General features: G+C 36.6%; 6 protein-coding genes and 1 non-coding gene across 9 annotated transcripts in view; 3 read left to right on the plus strand and 4 right to left on the minus strand.

Moving 5' to 3' along the window:
- TRNAS-GCU lies at positions 427 to 508 on the plus strand. Its single transcript has one exon. It is a non-coding gene; the product is annotated as a tRNA-Ser (tRNA).
- On the plus strand, positions 653 to 1,810 carry LOC104704112 (putative F-box protein At3g10240; the record flags this gene model as incomplete). Its single annotated transcript, XM_019243444.1, has 1 exon — positions 653 to 1,810. A coding segment is annotated over one exon (1,158 nt), but the record flags the coding sequence as incomplete, so codon positions are not given.
- LOC104760536 lies at positions 1,938 to 5,697 on the minus strand. Of its 3 annotated transcripts, none has more exons than XM_010483651.2 (8): positions 5,637 to 5,697; positions 5,115 to 5,198; positions 4,460 to 4,565; positions 3,688 to 3,870; positions 2,741 to 3,226; positions 2,491 to 2,577; positions 2,309 to 2,384; positions 1,938 to 2,214 (listed from the first exon to the last, which is right to left on the minus strand). In XM_010483651.2, exons 2-7 carry the CDS (start codon positions 5,160 to 5,162, stop codon positions 2,320 to 2,322), a joined length of 975 nt encoding a protein of 324 aa, XP_010481953.1. In that variant the 5' UTR covers positions 5,163 to 5,198; positions 5,637 to 5,697; the 3' UTR covers positions 1,938 to 2,214; positions 2,309 to 2,319. The 3 variants fall into 3 exon arrangements, with proteins under 3 accessions (XP_010481953.1, XP_010481811.1, XP_010481886.1); XM_010483509.1 differs by having other exon boundaries at positions 5,585 to 5,696; XM_010483584.2 differs by lacking the exon at positions 5,637 to 5,697 and adding an exon at positions 5,312 to 5,502.
- LOC104760753 (reticulon-like protein B8) lies at positions 5,915 to 7,812 on the minus strand. Its single transcript, XM_010483748.2, has 6 exons — positions 7,621 to 7,812; positions 7,155 to 7,336; positions 6,881 to 7,061; positions 6,638 to 6,779; positions 6,383 to 6,452; positions 5,915 to 6,282 (listed from the first exon to the last, which is right to left on the minus strand). The coding sequence occupies exons 2-6, from the start codon at positions 7,330 to 7,332 to the stop codon at positions 6,113 to 6,115; spliced, it is 741 nt and encodes a 246-aa protein (XP_010482050.1). The 5' UTR covers positions 7,333 to 7,336; positions 7,621 to 7,812; the 3' UTR covers positions 5,915 to 6,112.
- LOC104760839 (DNA gyrase subunit B, chloroplastic-like) lies at positions 8,693 to 15,701 on the minus strand. The gene is made up of 21 exons (XM_010483850.2): positions 15,478 to 15,701; positions 14,908 to 15,049; positions 14,714 to 14,794; positions 14,513 to 14,626; positions 14,242 to 14,298; positions 13,580 to 13,681; positions 13,058 to 13,208; positions 12,888 to 12,964; positions 12,620 to 12,730; positions 12,211 to 12,281; positions 11,801 to 11,942; positions 11,299 to 11,397; positions 11,066 to 11,194; positions 10,736 to 10,850; positions 10,425 to 10,492; positions 9,760 to 9,873; positions 9,570 to 9,686; positions 9,427 to 9,480; positions 9,229 to 9,334; positions 8,885 to 9,015; positions 8,693 to 8,791 (listed from the first exon to the last, which is right to left on the minus strand). Exons 1-21 carry the CDS (start codon positions 15,684 to 15,686, stop codon positions 8,723 to 8,725), a joined length of 2,259 nt encoding a protein of 752 aa, XP_010482152.1. The 5' UTR covers positions 15,687 to 15,701; the 3' UTR covers positions 8,693 to 8,722.
- Positions 15,993 to 17,935, minus strand: LOC104760922 (probable sugar phosphate/phosphate translocator At5g04160). Its single transcript, XM_010483948.2, has 4 exons — positions 17,425 to 17,935; positions 16,801 to 16,904; positions 16,379 to 16,607; positions 15,993 to 16,294 (listed from the first exon to the last, which is right to left on the minus strand). Exons 1-4 carry the CDS (start codon positions 17,917 to 17,919, stop codon positions 16,148 to 16,150), a joined length of 975 nt encoding a protein of 324 aa, XP_010482250.1. The 5' UTR covers positions 17,920 to 17,935; the 3' UTR covers positions 15,993 to 16,147.
- The window catches only part of LOC104761007 (protein RFT1 homolog), a 5,167-nt gene continuing 4,868 nt past the window's right edge, over positions 18,286 to 18,584 (plus strand). Inside the window, exon 1 of the mRNA XM_010484058.2 lies at positions 18,286 to 18,551. Within this exon, the coding sequence (XP_010482360.1) occupies positions 18,494 to 18,551 (58 nt within the window). The 5' untranslated portion in view covers positions 18,286 to 18,493. The remainder of the gene's footprint in view (positions 18,552 to 18,584) is intronic.

Below are 18,584 nucleotides of genomic sequence, written 5' to 3' on the forward strand. Positions count from 1 at the left end.
GCCTCATGTAACCACCACTAGCTTACGCATTAAGGACATGGTTGTTATTGAATTTCTCATTCATTATCCACGTTCAATGTTTCATTTGTCTAATTATTTTTTTTTTTTTTACTTTTAATTCTTTTTGGAAAGAATTTTATTTTTCTTGGGAAGATATATGAATTTTGGATTTTTATGCATATGCTTTTTTGCTTTTTTTACGCATATGATTATGATGAGTTTATAACAAAGCCCAAAAAATGTGAATTAGTAGATTTAAAAGCCAAATCTCTGAAATTAGAAATTCGATGAAATTTTATTATTAATTTTTCAACACAATTTTATTTACTTTACTATTTTGCAATACTAATGTCAAACCGTCGTTTTGCAATACTAAAGCAAAATTGTATAGTAAAATTTTTCATGATTTAACAAAACAGTATAAAAGTCGCTTTGGCCGAGTGGTTAAGGCGTGTGCCTGCTAAGTACATGGGATTTTCCCGCGAGAGTTCGAATCTCTCAGGCGACGTATTTTTTTTTTCTTTGTTTAAAGACGTTATTAGATTAGGTTAATTATAACATAGCCGGATCTCATTTGGTTTCGAAAATCTTTAAAAATATATATATTTAAAAAAAACTAGGGTTTTTTGATGGAGCAACAAGAAGAGAAGAAGAAGAAGAAGATAAAAGTCTGCAAAAGAAGAAGAAGAGAAGAAAACAATCAAAATTTGGTTCGTTACTTCCTCTAGATCTAACCTCAGAGATACTCTTAAGGCTGCCTGAGAAATCTGTTGTGAGGTTTCGTTGCGTGTCCAAGCCTTGGTCATCAATCACCACCGATCCATATTTCATCAGCTTGTTCAAAACTCGGTCCCCACGGCTTCTACTCTGCTTCAAAGCTAATGACAAGTTGTTCGTTTCCTCCATTCCTCAGCATCATCAGACGTTTGATACTTGGAACAAGTCTTATTCTTCTTCTCAGCCTATTGATGGTTATCATATGGAATTGAAATTCCCAAGAAGTTTAAGTTACTTCCGCCCTACGGAATCTGTCCAGGGTTTGATCTGCTTTCAAGAATCAGATACGCCCATTGTTTGGAACCCTAGTACGAGACGGTTTTTAACTTTACCCAAATTAAATACATCCTGGAAGGATATAACAATCTTTCTTGGATATGATCCAGTGGAAGGTAAACACAAAGTAATCTGCATCCCTTTTTCAAAGAGTTGTGATGACTGTAGGGTGTTTACATTGGGATCAGCTCAAAAATCATGGAGAACGGTCAGAACTAACTATAACCATCGTTCTGACTATCCTACTTCTGGCCGATGCATCAAGGGTGTTGTATATTATATAGCCTTTGTTTATAGTATGGATGTTTGGGTTCTAATGACCTTTGATGTTAAATCTGAAAAATTCGATATGATACAGTTACCACCATCTGATGTTCACAAGGATGTACTTATCCCTTATGAAGGGAGGTTAGCTTGTGTTGATAGAAAACGAAACATGAAGAAGGGTATCAGATTGTGGATTTTGGAAGACGCAGAGAAACACAAGTGGTCGAATAAAGACTTCCTTGCACCTCTTGGTCATTTTAATAGGAGTTTGGGCTGCAATTTCCTACTAAAAGGTTTCACTAGTGCTGGTGAGTTTATTTATGTAGAACAAATGTTTCATAAACCGTCTTATATTTTATTTTGTGATCCGGTGAGAAACAGCTTTAGAAGATTCGAGCTTAAAGGAATCACTGACGACCAATCTGTGCTCAGTACCGTCCATGGCTTTACGCTTCATGTTTTCCCCAATCACGTTGAGAGTCAATTGTAACAAATTTCTGTTTTGTTTTCCTTATGAATGATAATTAATTTATGCAATTTTATGATTTTGTTCTCTCTTTCTTTTCTTATAATTTCTGGTTCCTTATTTTGACTCTATCCTTAGCCTTCACATACAATATCCAAAACACTTGTATCAAATAAATAAACATTAACAATTTTCACAAAGTAAAAAGTTAACTAAAACACAAGAGAAAAGAGACAAAATCACACACTGAACACTACTTGATCTTCTTACTCTTATTACTAACTTCAGTCTAGAGTAGTAAAAATGTTAATGGAAAGCCTTTTATACACCCACCACCAAATAGTCTTTGCAAGGAAAAACATCACAAGCTGAATCTTTTGTACACAAACGTACGTGTCCTACGTTATGAGTAAATTATAAAGCAAAACCTGCGTAGTTTTCAGAAACCAAAGATGATGACGCTGATGTTAGATCTGCACATTCAAAAAGCACTATACTGAGGCAAATGAGCATTGTCCTTACCTGTTACCTAACTACTCGCTCCCAATGTTATCGTAACTGAAGCCTTCAGATATGGTATCCAATCTCTTGTTGTCTCCTGCAAAAACACACAGTTACCATTATCACTTTTTTTCTTTTTGCCTCTGTACTTCTACTTTTTTCTAAACCAGCGAGCAGTGTATTGTGTTTTGATATTCTCTCACCTTGATATTCTCCCCTTTCACGGGAGTCCAGAAAGTTTTCAGCATTCGGTACAAGGAAGGGTGATCTGTCGTAGCTCTCCAGAATATCTGAAATCAACATGAAAACTTATGGTTACAAAAAGAAAAAAAAATCCTAGTAGCTGTTCGCTGGCTCTTGTACTATAGAAAACCACTAATAACTACTTGCTTCTATAGGCATGCTAATGTAAGAACAAAGAGAAATAAAGGAGTATATGAGATGGAGAAAGACCTGAGCTCTGGGAAAAATCAGCTGTCAAATCAGAGAGGCTGAAGTTCCGAGGGATTTGGCCTAAGAACCCAAAAGTAGAAGCTTCTGCATCAAGAAGCGGATCACTAAGGGGTTGGTTGTTTGACTCGTTACTGAAATTAGGAAGAGAAGCATCTCCAACTGTGGGATGTCCTTCGAGCGCATTCCGTTCACCACCATACATGTATGAAGCAGGGTTTGTAAAGGCAGTCTCAGACTTGATCATTCCGCCATTCATTCCTTGCATCATAGGCATGTTTGTGGTCTGCGATGAGAGCATATTTGGAGAAGCATCAACTCTCCTAGCATGGGTTGATATGTTTATAGAAGAGGGCACATTTGTATTGAGTGTTGAAGAGCCATTGAGGAACGCATTAGACAGACTAGAAGCCATAGGATGATGTGCATTATCAGACTTCAAAGATTGATCAGTGTGCTCAGAGGGATAGCGTAATTGTTTATGATTCACTGTTAAGAAAATTACATAGGTTAGCTATTTGATACTCATAACCTCCCTCCAATTTCAACCACAGTATAACAAAGTAAGTAATCACAGTGAAGAGAGAGAGAAAATACTATTCATCAGTTGTTAGCTGTGACTTGAAAGAATGACTAATCTAAAATGTCATGGAAGGAAGAGTGAGGTAAGACGTGTTACTGACAGACATATCTTCATTCATTCTAAGAGACGTAATTACCTACTACTGAGTTTAAATTTCATCTTAGAAGCAAGTTCATGAAGAGTTTGAAGATGTACTTCTACAAAGAAATCACCTAGAGTGGAACTAAGGCACAAAGTGGAAGCAGGAAAACAAGACAAGGCATATGAGAACTGTTTTCTACAACAATTTATAGCATAATTATACAAGTAATAAAGAGACCCCTAAAATACAATAATTAAAATTCATCTCACTCCAAACGAATCTTACTTGATTGAAGATGAGAACCATTTGTATTTTGGACGGAAGCAACCCCAGTTGGATGAATCTGACGCATGTGGTGAACCTGCTGCTCAAGCAACTTATTGAATTCCATTATCTGGTGTTTAACCATTAGCCTAAGATAGTAAGCCTTGAAAAATTCCCGATTCTCTTCTTCAAGCTTCTGCCAAACTGTAAACCAAAAAAGAAACCATCCTAGCATAAATTTTTTGGTCAACCCTGCAGTAGGGGGACAATCTCCATCTTTATCATCGATACTCATGCTTTTGTTATGTAATAGTATTGTTTTCGGCCCTTTTTCTGCTTCTTAGGAGTTCTCATATCTAAGCACTTAACTCGTTTCTGACCAATAAGACCTACTAGGTGACTCTTGAACCAAACAAATACATAAAATTTCAGTTGTAAGCAACAACAAAATCATTCACACATGATTTTGGCTAAGGATGTCCTAAACTGGCAAAGAAACATATTAACACCTTTTAATTCAAAGTAGAACCATCAATGAACAACAAAATCATTCACACATGATTTTGGCTAAGGATGTCCTAAACTGGCAAAGAAACATATTAACACCTTTTAATTCAAAGTAGAACCATCAATGAACAACAAAATCATTCACACATGATTTTGGCTAAGGATGTCCTAAACTGGCAAAGAAACATATTAACACCTTTTAATTCAAAGTAGAACCATCAATGAACAAGGATTACACAATCAGATGCTAATTTCTGTGGGAAAAACAGAGTACTTGAATGGCTACCTAGTTCTGTGAATCCAGGCTCGATTTTAGCCTGCTCCAGTAAAGTATCCACAACTTCTTTCTGATTCATGTAAAGTTGGAGGCATCGTTCTATGAGGTTTTGAACCTGAAACGGCATAACAACAGGCCAAAAGTAAGTTTTCTAGAGCTTAAAGGTTTGACATGCCAGTTGGAAGAGGAAGAATTCAATTTCATTTTTAGCAGATTCACACAAATGAAAGCAAAGGCATTCACTAATAGCTTTCAAGCTCTTCATGGCTATCAAACGTAAGGCAAAGNGCATGCCAGCTGGAAGAGGAAGAATTCAATTTCATTTTTAGCAGATTCACACAAATGAAAGCAAAGGCATTCACTAATAGCTTTCAAGCTCTTCATGGCTATCAAACGTAAGGCAAAGGGTTCTCACCAAAGTAGTTGAGAGGGTAGCAAAGAAAAAAAATGGCTCTCTCTCCACAGCTATGGGGAGATTCAACAATATATGCAATTTATAACATAAACCATCTGGAAATGCAATCTATATGAAGGTTCTTAAGGACGAAATGGATCTAACTACAGTTTTTGACCTATTAACTAAAGGCAAAAACTTTCAAAAAATTGAGATTGCGGTTCACAACTACAAATAACTTAACAAAGACCCTTCATCTATAATATTTACCAGTTGAATATCTTGACGTGAAACCCTTCTTACTGTTCCACTTGACATCTCAGAGACTTTTTGTAAACCAGACCGACCTTGTTCCTGTCAGGAAGAAGCAGTCTCTATAAGAATATGTACTGAAGAGGGATACAAAGTTACAAACCATAAAAACCAACAGAACAAAAAAAAAACAAAAAAAAAAATCGCAAATTTACCCCCGAGAGGAATGGGATAAAAATCAAAACTTTATCGATCGAAACCAAAACCAAAGACAGAGAAGCAGAAATACGAAATGAATCAGCCAACACAAATTGAGAAACCCTCAAAACTAAATCCCAACCCTTGGATTCGATTTCTTCTTCAAATACAACAACCGGATCAAATCATACTAAAAAAAAAAAAAACATCAAAACGATCAAAAGAACAAAAAATTTGGATATGCAAAAACAATAATTGAAGACCAGAAGATAGAGAGAGAGAGAGAGCACCTTTTTTAATCAGAGAAGAAGATTCGGGAGAAAAGAGAGAGATGAACCTAACCTCTCACTTTGTTGATCGATCGTGGTGGATCATTTCTTTACTCCTTTTTTTTTTTTTCCATTTTTCTTTGATTTACTTCTTTATTTTTAATTTAATTTATATATATTCTTTTAATAGTATAATTTACCATTTTTGATTCGAAGCTCAGGAAGCTGACACGTGTATAATACTCAACAACGGTGGATCCCAAACAATAAGAGTTATCTGATCTTCTTGTTGCCACCTCTCTCTCTCTCTCTCTCTCTCTCTCAATCTTTTTTTATCTTTAGTCAACGATAGAAATTGTTAAAAAGTCTTATAAAACTGGTGGTTCTTTTATTTTCGTCTGAGAACAAGAACTAAAGATTCAATACACAAATCTACATGAATGGATGAATATTCTCAAAACATTCATTTAGCAAGCCTTTAAATCCCATTGTTTGTTCTAACAATAAAAGAAGAGGGGAAATAATAAGAAGGCTTTTGATTGGATTTATTTAGTCACGCTTCTTTAACCCGAACTTCCCACTTGGGAATCTACTGAGCAAACCAGAATCTAGCTTCTTGTAATGACTATGAAACTTCATGATCAGTGAATCCATGAAACCATCGACTTCGTCTTCGTATCTCTCATACAGAACCGGCATTGTGTGTGCCCCAACAAACCCTTTTCACCACAGACAAAAAAAAAAAAAATAAGGTCTTGTAAACTCAACTTCCAATCTTAAAAAGAGGAGGCACACTAGTAAGACGAACTAACTACTCACCGATATACAAAACTGTTAGGAAATTGCAGCAGCTCCCGACCATTGCGGCTACCCATAGTCCGATTACAGCCTACATAATATAGATTGATTTAAAGTTGTATGAACATATCATCTTAGAACAGATTAACCAAATTTGCTTAATACATTATGCATCTCCAAGAAGATAAAAGTAAGATGGAATGATTCTCTTTTCTTTTGTTATGAAAAACAAGAAAACCAGGAAAATGAAGTGGAAGCAAAAATTACAGTACGCACCATGAGGAACTGTTTCATATTCCCTTTACAAGCCAAGTCTTGAAGAAACAACAAACCACGGTTAACTTCTGTTCCAATGGCCACACCAACTTCAGCAAAGAAATCTTTTGGAAGAACAAGGCGAGGCACTCTAGACTGTGAGCTGTTTTTGAGACATGAAAGGACATTATTATGTTAGATTGCAATCACCAAGGAACCAAGAATATAGTGACAACAAGACTTCAATAAAGAACCCAAAATTACCGGTTTAGGAACCCTGAGGCATTACACCAAACGAATTGAGCAATCATGCCAAGCAAGAGGGCATAGCACACGAGAGATAGAAAATGGAAATTGATCCATTCGAAAAGCACCCAAATTGCAGTTGCTCCCATCAGAAAACTTGCAGAGATCTTCTTGTTCCTCCATAACAACACATCAGCAGCTAACAAAAACATCTCTCTCTCTCTCTCTCAAGACTCAATTTTAAAACAAAGAAAACAAAAATATCACAATTTTGTAAATATGGAATGCTTACATTTGCCACCGCCTAAGACACGATGGATAGGCTCCTGGCGACCAAACAAACGGTTGAAATGAGAACTGACGGAATCTTCTTGTTCGAAGAAAGAAGTATGTTTGTTCTTCTGAACTCTCTCCGTGAAGTTATCTACCAAATCGTCGATAACGTCCTCTACGATGTTCTTCTCAGGCATGATTCTGAAACACAAATCGAAAAATCTGAGTTTATAAAATTCTCAATTTGTTCGAAACTCAAGCAGACCCAAAGTTGACTTCATATAACAATAGTAATAAAAAAAAAAAAAAATCGAATCTTTTGATCATTTCTTCACACCCTTAACCCAAAACCCCTTGCAAAGTAATCAAATTTGGTTAACCAGTTGGTTGGTGATAATTACAATGATATGAAAAAAAAAACTTAGATCTTAACCAGAATTGAAGAACAAAAACGAGATAAAGATGAAGATGAGTAAAGAGTAAACCTGGAGGAATTGGAGAAGAAGAAAAGCTTGTTTGATGTTTCTATATGAATCTCACACAAAAAAAGTTGCCTTTTTTTTTTGTTTTTTTGTTTTAAGATTCTCAAAGATGAATTTACAAAGAGAAAGATGAAAGGGTGGAAGTGAAAAGCAAGCGATGGGATTGGTTGTGTGGAATTATTATTGAGAATTGAATTGAATAGTTTTCGTAACGTTGTGGGCAAATTTGGAGTCTAGTGTAGTAGATAGGACTTGTGGTCTTCCCACGTGCAGCTCATGAGAAAAATAAATTAGGGACTCTCAATAATACACAAGCAATCATTTTTCAATTTGATCACGGGGAAAATAAGAAGAACAAAACGATGACAAAAATATTACTACCTTCTTATCTTTCTTGTAATCCTTAGTTTTAACTTCTTCCCATCCATTGGGATAATTGTGAATCAGCTTAAGGGATTTATTGAGCTTCTGGTTTTTGTATATATACAGTATCGAGGTTTTGATGAGCAGAGTTACTCGAGGGATTTAGGGTTTTACGAAATGTACAAAACACTGTAAAGCCAAAGTTTTAAAATGAATGGCTGTAAAATCAAAGTTTTTTTATTAAATGGTATGAGATGTTTTATTAGGAAAATTTATGTGGAATAAATACTACACGTCAAAAATAAAGTAAAATGCAAAAACAACATCTCGAAGACTTTACAAAAAGCGAGTACTAGATTTTACTTTTCGAGTTGTAATTTTATTGATGGCTGCCAATGCCATGCATGATATTCAGCAATGCAAAGTCGAAGTTGGCAAAGTACCTTACTGGATGCAAATTTCCTCTCGTCTCTAGAAATATATATAATTCCAAGAGAAAGAAAGAAAGAAACGGTTCACCAAGTGCTTTGTAAAGTGCTAAATTTTGACTATTGAAATGCAAATCCTAACAATTGTTTTGTCTTTATCCTATCACCCCATAGGCCAAAGGATGCACAAATTCCTATTGGCCAGCGAGCAAATGAATTAATCTTTAATATAATGACTCTTAAAGCTCCCTTTGCACTTTACCAAACTTGTCTCTATGTTGTTGTTTGTATCTAGCTGAAGCAAATAAGCTGTGTTATATGTCGAGATTCTCCAGATTCATCCTTGTCGCTGCGCTTTTGATGAGTTCCTTCCGGACATCGACCTGAAACAGGCACAGAACACAACATTGCAGCACGAGTTTTGCCATTTTCATTGTCTTTTAGTACGAGTCCGAGATGGTAATTCATTGGCTTACCCGAGCACCCATAAGTGATGAGAAGACCATATTCGTTTCTGCTGCGTCCTCAATAACTAGTTGCTTCAATATCCTTGTATCTGGATTCATTGTTGTTTCCCATAACTGCGCAGGCATCATCTCACCCAAACCTGCAGATGCAGAAAGAAAGGACCATTACAGAATAGTACAATTGATGTGAATAATCCAGATTTCATTCTGCACACACTCAAGAGTATCTTAATAGCTAACCCATAACAACTACTATAAATTCAACTTCTCTCAGTTATTCATCCTTTACAAAGAACACATTCATGATGTGAGAACTCATACGACCACAAAACTAGGTTTCTCTCTGTCATTACCTTTGAACCTCTGAATGTTGTAGGATGCGTTTCCAGGGAACGATGCGGTGATTTTTTTAAGAGCTGCATCATCGTAGCAATAGTGCGCCTGTTTCCCCCTCTCAACCTGATCGTTGTCAAAGAGATACTAGCTTTTAGCAAAAATCTACGTAAATCTGAAGCACAAAACCGCAAAAGATAATAAAGATAAGAGTTTACCTTGAAAAGAGGTGGAACACCAACATATATGCAACCCGCGTCAAACAAGGCTCTCTGTAGAAATTACATTTCATTAATTTCACATAAGTCAATCAGCAATCTAAGGCTACTTTAACTAATGTCATATACAATGAAATCAATACCTGATATCTGAAGAAAAAGGTCAACAGAAGAGTCCGGATATGTGCACCATCAACATCTGCATCTGTTAGTATGATAATTTTATGGTAACGTAGATTATCCTTGTTAAAATCTTCTCCCTGAAATAGGTTTTACGTCAAATTGAGTTTTCCGAACATACCAACAAAAAAAGATATGAAAAAGGATAATTACCTTGACTCCAAGACCAAGGCCAAGAATTAGATTTTGAATTTCTTCGTTCTTATACATGGCTGCTTCATCCTTTCTCTCAATATTCAAAATTTTACCTCTCAGAGGAAGAATCGCCTGCACAGATCGAAATGCAGTGTTACAGACTAACAAAATAGATGTAGAACCCACTATTTCCACACTCATATATGCTTAAGCTTTCATCTAAAAGATAATGGCACAACTCATATGATGCTATGTCGACCTATGAGTGATTCTCCGAATTTGCAAGCGACACACTATCCCAAATCAGCCTTATTCATCTATAGGTTGGATTGCATCCTTACTCTCATGTTACTGACACCAAAGACTGTTGATACTACTCAGAGACCCAATTATTTCTTTTTGATGGTAAAGAGAAGACTCTTAGACTCTTAGTGTTTCCCACTAAGAAGAAGCCCACCAGAAATTTATTACCAATAAACTTTTCATGTTTTTACCAATGAAAGCTGCAACGGCTCAACTTAGACATGGAGAGAATATTCACTATTTCAATCATCAGGTAGGGCACCTTGCAGAATGGATATTACTTGCTTGGATATGAGTTATAGCTACAGAACGAAAATTTTCTTTCTACCCCATCCTCGATTCTTGTTTAGTGATACACTAAGTAGAATGATTTATATTACCTGGAAACGCCTGTCACGACCCTGTTTCGCGCTGCCACCAGCAGAATCTCCTTCAACAATGAAAATCTCTGGTAGCATAGGAAATAAAGGTCAATAAACTGACTAAATTTCACAGCTTACAAGTGTTAAAAGCTATTAACCAGTATATATATAACGACAACCTCTTGTTACTTTTCACTTTGGGTCTAAGAAGATCAAATTTTCCCACTTTGTACGTGGTATTTTCATATACTTCATACTTTAAATTCATCAGACTGAACTCATGTTCTGATTTTCTAAGAAAAGGCACTTTCATACTGGCTAAGGCATACCAGATTCTGCAGGATCTGTAGATGAGCAATCTGCAAGTTTCCCAGGAAGCGAAGATGACTTCAAAACGCTTTTAGATCTCACCAATTCCCTAGCCCTCTTAGCAGCCAGAGCAGCCTAAAAAGAAAAGGAGTCAACAAGGAAACTTAATGGTCATTTAGTTGAAATTTGTAACTAGACAAACTGAAGGAGACACATTCACAATCAGAGAATACACTACTCAGAGATATCAGAAAAAGGATCCTCAAAGGATAAAACACATATTTGAGTGTTTGAGTGGCATGTGTGTACGTGAAGGTGTGTAAGTATGAGCAGGTATATCATTGACGCACCTTGTACGCATTCAAGGATTTGGAAATAATGCTTTCAAGTACATCCGGATGCAATTCCAAGAACTCCGTGAGGTACTCCTGGACTGATTGGTCAACAATTTTTCTCACCTCCGGATTTCCTAGTCTTGTCTTTGGGACACAAAAATTAATATGAGCAACAAAATCCAAGAAAAGTTAGAGCGTGCTGACCAGAGATTGTTTGGGCAAACACATATCATTATGCTCTTAAGTACCTTTGTTTGACCTTCAAACTCAGGATTAGGAATCTTGACTGAGACAATGCAGGTCAATCCCTCCCTAACATGTTCCCCACTTAAGCTAATATCCTTTTCCTGAATACACCAACAATAAGTTACACAAAAAGTTAGGAACCTTGTCAGAACTGGTCAAGATAAATGCTTAAATGTAAGCAAAAGCAACCTCTATAACTGGCATATATCACAGTTCAATCATGTTAAGTACATTTTTTCCATGGACCGTAACGCACTAAAGCATGTCTACTAAGTGCAGGTGTACAAGTATTCAAATTTAGTCTCAGTCCATGGAGAAGAACAAAAAATATAATCCTTGACTTACATCACTCAGAAGACTCTTTCAACCATAATAATGACCAACTAACAGCAATTAGCATTTGCAGTTTTCATGATTAAAGGAGGGAAGAAGAAAAAGGGTCTAAACCTCTAAGAGTGGAAATATAAAAATTTGGAAAAACGCAGTTGGTAAATGGTATCACACCTTGATAACCTTTAACTTTTTTGCAAGGGAATTTAGAGTTCTTGTTAATGAAGCCTTCACACCTTCTATATGTGTCCCACCATCAACGGTCCGAATACTATTCGCGTATCCCAGCATCGTGTCGGAATAAGCATCGGAACACCTGGAACAATAACGAGATTATATATTTAGATCATCTAAATTTTGGATAGCTACCATGATAAAGGCATTCTCGTCCAGAAGAACGACAGTATATACAATCATCAACTCTGCATACAGTACAACAACATTTTTCCATCCAATATAGATAGTGTAAACCATTCAGCCTAAATTTTCAATTATGTGGTTTTACGGTAAATGCAACCATATTATAATCTATTCATCATATAAGCAGATATTAGAAGACGTATATAGAAGGAAAAGTAAAATACCACTGAAGTGCAACGTCAACGGTGACGCCATTTATCTCTTTCCGGAAACCCAGCACATCATGAAGCGGTTTCTGAACAAAAGAGCCGTAAATTAATATTTTTAGGAGGACAAATAACAAGGATGACCTAATACCAGAGATCTAAATGCATAAGAGCTAACTTAATAGGGACTAAGTCGACACAGGTCTCATACTGATGCTAACTTGAGCCCTAAAGAATAAAGAACAGGTCACCATATCTTACCACCAAGTAAGCTGAAAAAGAAAAGTATTGGTACTATCCTCATGGCATTGTGTTTCACAAAGCCCATTTCCATTTAAATTGTCACAATTTAATTCTATCATCACCAATTGGCAAAAATTTGAGACTTTATACAACTATAACAACGGATCCACAGTCCAAGCCTCACCTTATCAGTATTTAGCCAGCTAACATATTCAGTTAACCCTCCAGCATAGAAGTATTCACTATACAAGTCCCTTTCTGGATCATCATCCTCTTTTTTTAGCGAAATTGTAACCTGCATTCAATATGGACCTCCAGATTATGAAAATGGAACAGTAGAACAATAGCTTCTGCTAAACAAGAACTGATAAACGAGCAAGTTAAGATGCTTCACAAATTATATATATATATATATATATACGTTTTAATTAGATTATCATAGCTGCCTATACCTTTGGATTTAGAAAAGCAAGCTCCCTAATTCGACCAGCAATAGTGTTATGGTCAAATTGAATTGCAGTTGTGAATACTGAAAATCAGTTTGTTGCAAAAAAAAATAAGTTAGTCATCAAATCCTATCTTTGGGAAGGTACAATAGACAAGTACGGAATACAGGCAAAACCTTCTTTGTCAGGCCAAAACCGGATGCATGTCCCTTGAGTCTCCCTTGACTCTGGTGGGAGGACATGACATGTAAGTGTTGTTATGGGCTTCCCACGAGAATACTTCTGCTGAAACTCCATCCCATCTCTGCGAACAATAACCTCCAATGCCTGTGAATAATGGGAGCTCCTAAATTAGTGGTATGTATAGTGTTATCCTAATAGTCTCTTGATGGCTTGCCAAATATAAGAGTGTCTTATGGTGGAAGTATCTGAAATTGATAGCCTCAGCACTCAGTAAGGAACCATTCCAAGATCTTTCTCATATTATAATAGGTTTGGGCATTAGATTACCTTTCACACACAATAAAGGATTTGCAATAACCTAGCAAAACCTTCCTATAAAATTTAACGCGCAGGATCTAATTATCATACAAATATTTGCAAACCAATAAAAGATGGGCACAGAGCCACTGTGACAGAGAGGATTTTCAATGTAGCAAGATGGAAAATGAATCGATGTACTAACGGTTAGAACACACCTCTGACAAAGCATTCACAACCGATAAACCTACACCATGTAATCCACCAGACACGCTGTACCCACTGCTCTTGCCACCAAACTTACCCCCTGCATGTAAGACCTGCACAAACAAAAAGTACTACTGATAAACTGATTGACTATAAATAAGGATAATAAAACAAAAATACGAGTGATTCTGCATTAAGAAAAACATAGACAGCTCCATACACTATAGACACCCGGGTTTCCAACAGTTAAAAACTACAATCATCTGCCTGTAAAGAGCTAATAATTCATTAAAAGAAAACTATCAGATCATACATAAAAAAATGAACAATAAAAGGACTAAATGGCTTAGGAATGGGTAAGTTAAAGGATAAATTTCCATCTCTTGTGAATATTTTTGTTATGTACCGTAGAATAAACTAACAACCGTAGAATAAACTTCAAAGCATTGATATATGGTCATCAAAATAAGAGGCCTGCTTGGTAGGGTTTAACATATTTATCATTTACCAGGTCTCTATTATACTAGAATGGAAAATAAGTTAACACGAGGTATAAATTACCAAACAGTATATGTTTATGCTGTTCCCAGTTAACCGTTAAATCTCAGAGTGATCTAAGTTCATTTATAAGTATGAGCGAGAGAGAAAATAAATTTCTGCAAAGCAGCAGTACCGTAAGGACAGTCTCCAGAGCAGATTTTCTCGTTGCAGGATGCAAATCTGTAGGTATCTGCAAAAAAGCGTTTATAAAACAGACTTTACTTCTGGGATGAAAGAAAACTATATGAGAAATAAACAACCGTAAATGAATAAAATAGGGCATGAACGTATATTGTTTATTGGGTGCCACTTAACCTTTCTCTGGCATCCCAGCATAAAAAACTATATCCATGTTTCCAGTTACAGATATATGCGAGGATGAGTTAGTGGAACAAATCACATACCCCACGTCCATTGTCTGAAATGCTAACTGAACCATCTGAATGTAAAACAACATCGATCTTTGAAGCAAAACCAGCTTGGGCTTCGTCAATTGCGTTGTCAAGGATTTCATAAACCTAAGAAACAACATGTAATGAGAAGGATATAACCAGTTGATATGAGCCAGTCACGACCAAGAAAGTTCAGAGAATAAGGCAATATACCAGATGGTGCAAACCACGAGACCCGGTGCTACCAATATACATTCCAGGTCTTTTTCTGACAGGGTCTAAGCCTTCCAACACCTAATGCACCATAGAGAGTTTAAGATAGAATAAAAAGGTGAGACTAAAAGATTCATAGTAGGAATAAACACAGGAGTTCATCTGAAAATGAAACCAAGATTTAGAGGAATTACTTGGATGTGCTCGGAACTATAATCCTTAGAGGTAGAGCTCTCTTGGGGAGACTCCATGGTCGATGACATAAAACTCTTAGGTGAGACCGCATTTCTTTGTACAAGTCTCTGACTAAAAACATTGACTAACTGAAACTTTATCCTGAAACCAAATGGGAATTCATATAAATACGGAGTGAATAATGGTTATACAATCAAGTTTTGCTTCACACTATGGAAGAGAATCACATAGCCGAATCTTCACTAATCAACTAGAACAGAGAATGCCTACATACACCACACAGTCACACACAATAAGACTTTCTGAGAAAACATAGCTATATACGACATTCAGTAAACTAAAGTCCTGAAAGTGACCAAATTACGCAAAAAAATTTGGAAGGAGCAGAAGAAAGCAATTGACTTTCAGTTTATGAGTATAACATAAATTCTCAGTTTCAGGAATCGCGTAAAGGCGTGATTTTTAGCATCTCAAGCAAATTTCTGTGGTGCTTATCTTCATTAAAGCGCCAATTTTGCCCGGAAATCAAAAACGGAAAAAAAGTGAAAAAGAGGACAGGGAGCTCAAACCTGGGTGTTGAAGACGAAGTGAGAGATGAGGAGTGACGGTGAAGTGAAGGATATAGAGAGTGAGAGAAGAGACGGGGACGAGAAGCCATGAGACGAAAATAACGGTGAAGATAAGAGTGTGGTCTCTGAACAAGAGCCATGGAAGAGTTGATGGTGACAGACAAAGAGATGTTTTCTTCCGCTTCAAACCAGTTTTTACGGGTCTTCATCTCGGGCCGGGTTACACTCGAACCCAACCCGACCCGGACCCGGCCCAATGCTTTAATTTTTTCTTTTTTTGGGTTGTTCAAGAACATTTTGCTACATCTTCTTGTAGTTGAGTTAGAAAAAGAGTCAATTAAATATACTTTTGAGTTTTGATTATGATTTGCAGCAAAATATCTTTATCTGAATTTTGTAGCTATTTGATATTTTGGTAGAGATCGATATCATACTGAGACTTTGATCCTTTTTGGTACTTTTCAAGTGAGTGAGTGAACACAAAGTGACAGAGCTAGAAAGAGTCTTTTTGCAACTTGCAACGCAACAACAATGGCATATCATGATAACCAGACCAAATAAGTCATAGAATCTAACAAAATTGTGATACAGTTACCTATGTATATATAATATATATATGTCTATAGGTTAGATACAAAAATGAGTAAGAGAACATCTCAGTCTCTGAGCTTCATCTAAACCTGCGTTTAGTCTCTCCATAAGCAACCACTCCGAGAACGGTTATACTGTACCCGCCGATTCCCATCAGTGTGACCGGGTTTCGGAAAAGCAGAATCGATATCACAACTGCAACCGCTCCTTTGGCATTTCCAAGGACCTGAAACATTAACATTCACATGATTGATCCAATCAGGCACAGCTCTAGTTTTGTAGAAGTTCAAATACTATTTCAGTTTGTTACCTGGAGGGTAAGCGCGCTTGTGTGCTTGGTTACCAGAAAGTTTAACAAGTTGGCGGAATAAGCCATTACAGAGTTAACCAGGAGAAGTAACCACATGTACTTATGTTGTTTTCCGAGCGATAGTGTCACACTGATCACATCCGGTTCCATAACAATTGTGACGGGCAGAAAGGCAACGACAGCTATTGGGGACATGTAAAGCATCAAATTCATCGAATTCAACTTTTCTCTGCAAGAAAACTTGAAGATATGTTAAAAACTCTAAGATGATCATTACTCATTAGGTAGCTAAAGCTTCCTACTTTGCTTATTTCAACTGGTTGCAGAATCTTTTACAGTATCTAACATATCTATAAAGGTTTTCTGATTCATTCAGTAAATACATTGTAAAGCAGAGCAAATGATCTTATTAACAGACTTACCCCTCAGAAGAAAGTAAGATGCCTTGAAGAACAGATTTAAAAGCTCTTGCAGCAGTGGCACTAATGCACATAATGAATCCAAACCAGTGAAAACCCGGTTCACCCTGTGACCACAAAGGCAGACTCAGATCAAGATCAGTCAATACAGAAATCCCAGAATCAGTGAACCAAACATCTTTAAAGACCTTGCAAGATATCAAATAATTCACAGAACAATGTTGATTGTAAAAATGGCAATAGTTACAAGAAGAAAGTCTGAAGCTTTAGATAAACACAGGACTCCAACAACGCAGCCAACTAGAAACCATTAAAGGATGAAGCAAGCTTTATATACGACAGCACTCAACATTGTGCTTGAACGTGACAATTGAATGTAATCACATTCTTGTAAACAATCATGAAACAAAGCAAATCTAATTTGGGTTTCCAGACACATACGTGGAACACAAACAATCATCTATCTACAATGCTCTAAGCTAACAAACAAATCAGACATTATAATCGCTAGCTAAAGAACACATTTTTCTCAAAATCTGTAGAACATCATGAAACAATGACAACAGAACCAAAATCAACATTTCCAAAAACGTTTTCATCACGAGAATTGTAGAATTAAAGACATACCCCACTGGCGATAACGACACCGGTAACAACGGGGACGAGAGCACCATAGGTGACCCAAGCTTCTCTCTTAAAGGTCATAATATAAGCGAAGAGCGCAGTGAAAAACGGCGTCGTAGCACCAACGGCTTGATTAAACGAGACAGGGAGGTAACGAAGAGAGATATTACCACCGACGACGGAGGCACAGAAGACAATGCTGAGAGTCGCGACCTTGAGAAACTGAGAACGAGATTTGAGGTATTGAAGAGGGACGAGCTTGAGGAAAACGATGGAGACGTAGCTGAGGATAGCGCAAGCGGACATGTGACACATTGTGAGAAAAATAGGGAATTTGAAACCGTAATTGGAGAGGAGGAACTTGTTGAGGAGAAGAACACCGATGTTGGAGGTGTACCAGAGGATGATTAATGATGATATGAAGAGGGTTTGTTTCTTCTGAGAAGAAGAAGACATATCTGAAAAAAAAAAAACCACTAATATTATTTGGCCGTACATCTCTTTTATCAGGTGCTCATTCGAAGATGTCAAGAACGTAAATATAGAGCTTCTTCCGTTGACAAACCGAATTCTAGTGGATATTATTTTTGAGGGTGTGTTTTATTAAGATTTTGGAAGAAGATTTTTAATCCAGATTTTTCTTTTTTTTTCCATATGGTTTATATGAGTAATAGTAGTAGTATAATCAATCCTTAGAGGTAGACCGTCACAGCGGAGTGGTTTAAAGCGCCAGACTCGGGTTCAAATTCTACTTCCGAGAACCGAGCCGATTTAACCAAACCGATCGGTTTTTGGCTAAACCATATGTAGTTGTTTTTAAGAAACCCGAATTTTAATCGGAAAAGCAAACAAAAAAAAAAAAAAACTCTGAAATCCCGTCTGAAATTGTTTCTCTCGTCTGCTTCACCGCCATCAGCTAAATAATATAAAAGGATTTGGGTATTTTGTTCGTTAATGGAGTTTGAGTTTCCATACTTTTTCGTGCAATTGGAGTATGAAAAACATAAATCGCAAACAAACCCAGCGAAACGAAACCTAAGCGAAGAATTGGAGTTTATTAGCATCTCCAATAATGACCAGTAGTAATAGGGATATCGTTAGTCATTCGCGCAGGTTCAAGTTTCTTCTAGGTTCGTCTTCCTTTTTTTTTTTTTTTTTTTTTT

The sequence above is a fragment of the Camelina sativa genome, chromosome 1 (assembly GCF_000633955.1).
Source record: "Camelina sativa cultivar DH55 chromosome 1, Cs, whole genome shotgun sequence".
NCBI lineage: Eukaryota > Viridiplantae > Streptophyta > Magnoliopsida > Brassicales > Brassicaceae > Camelina > Camelina sativa.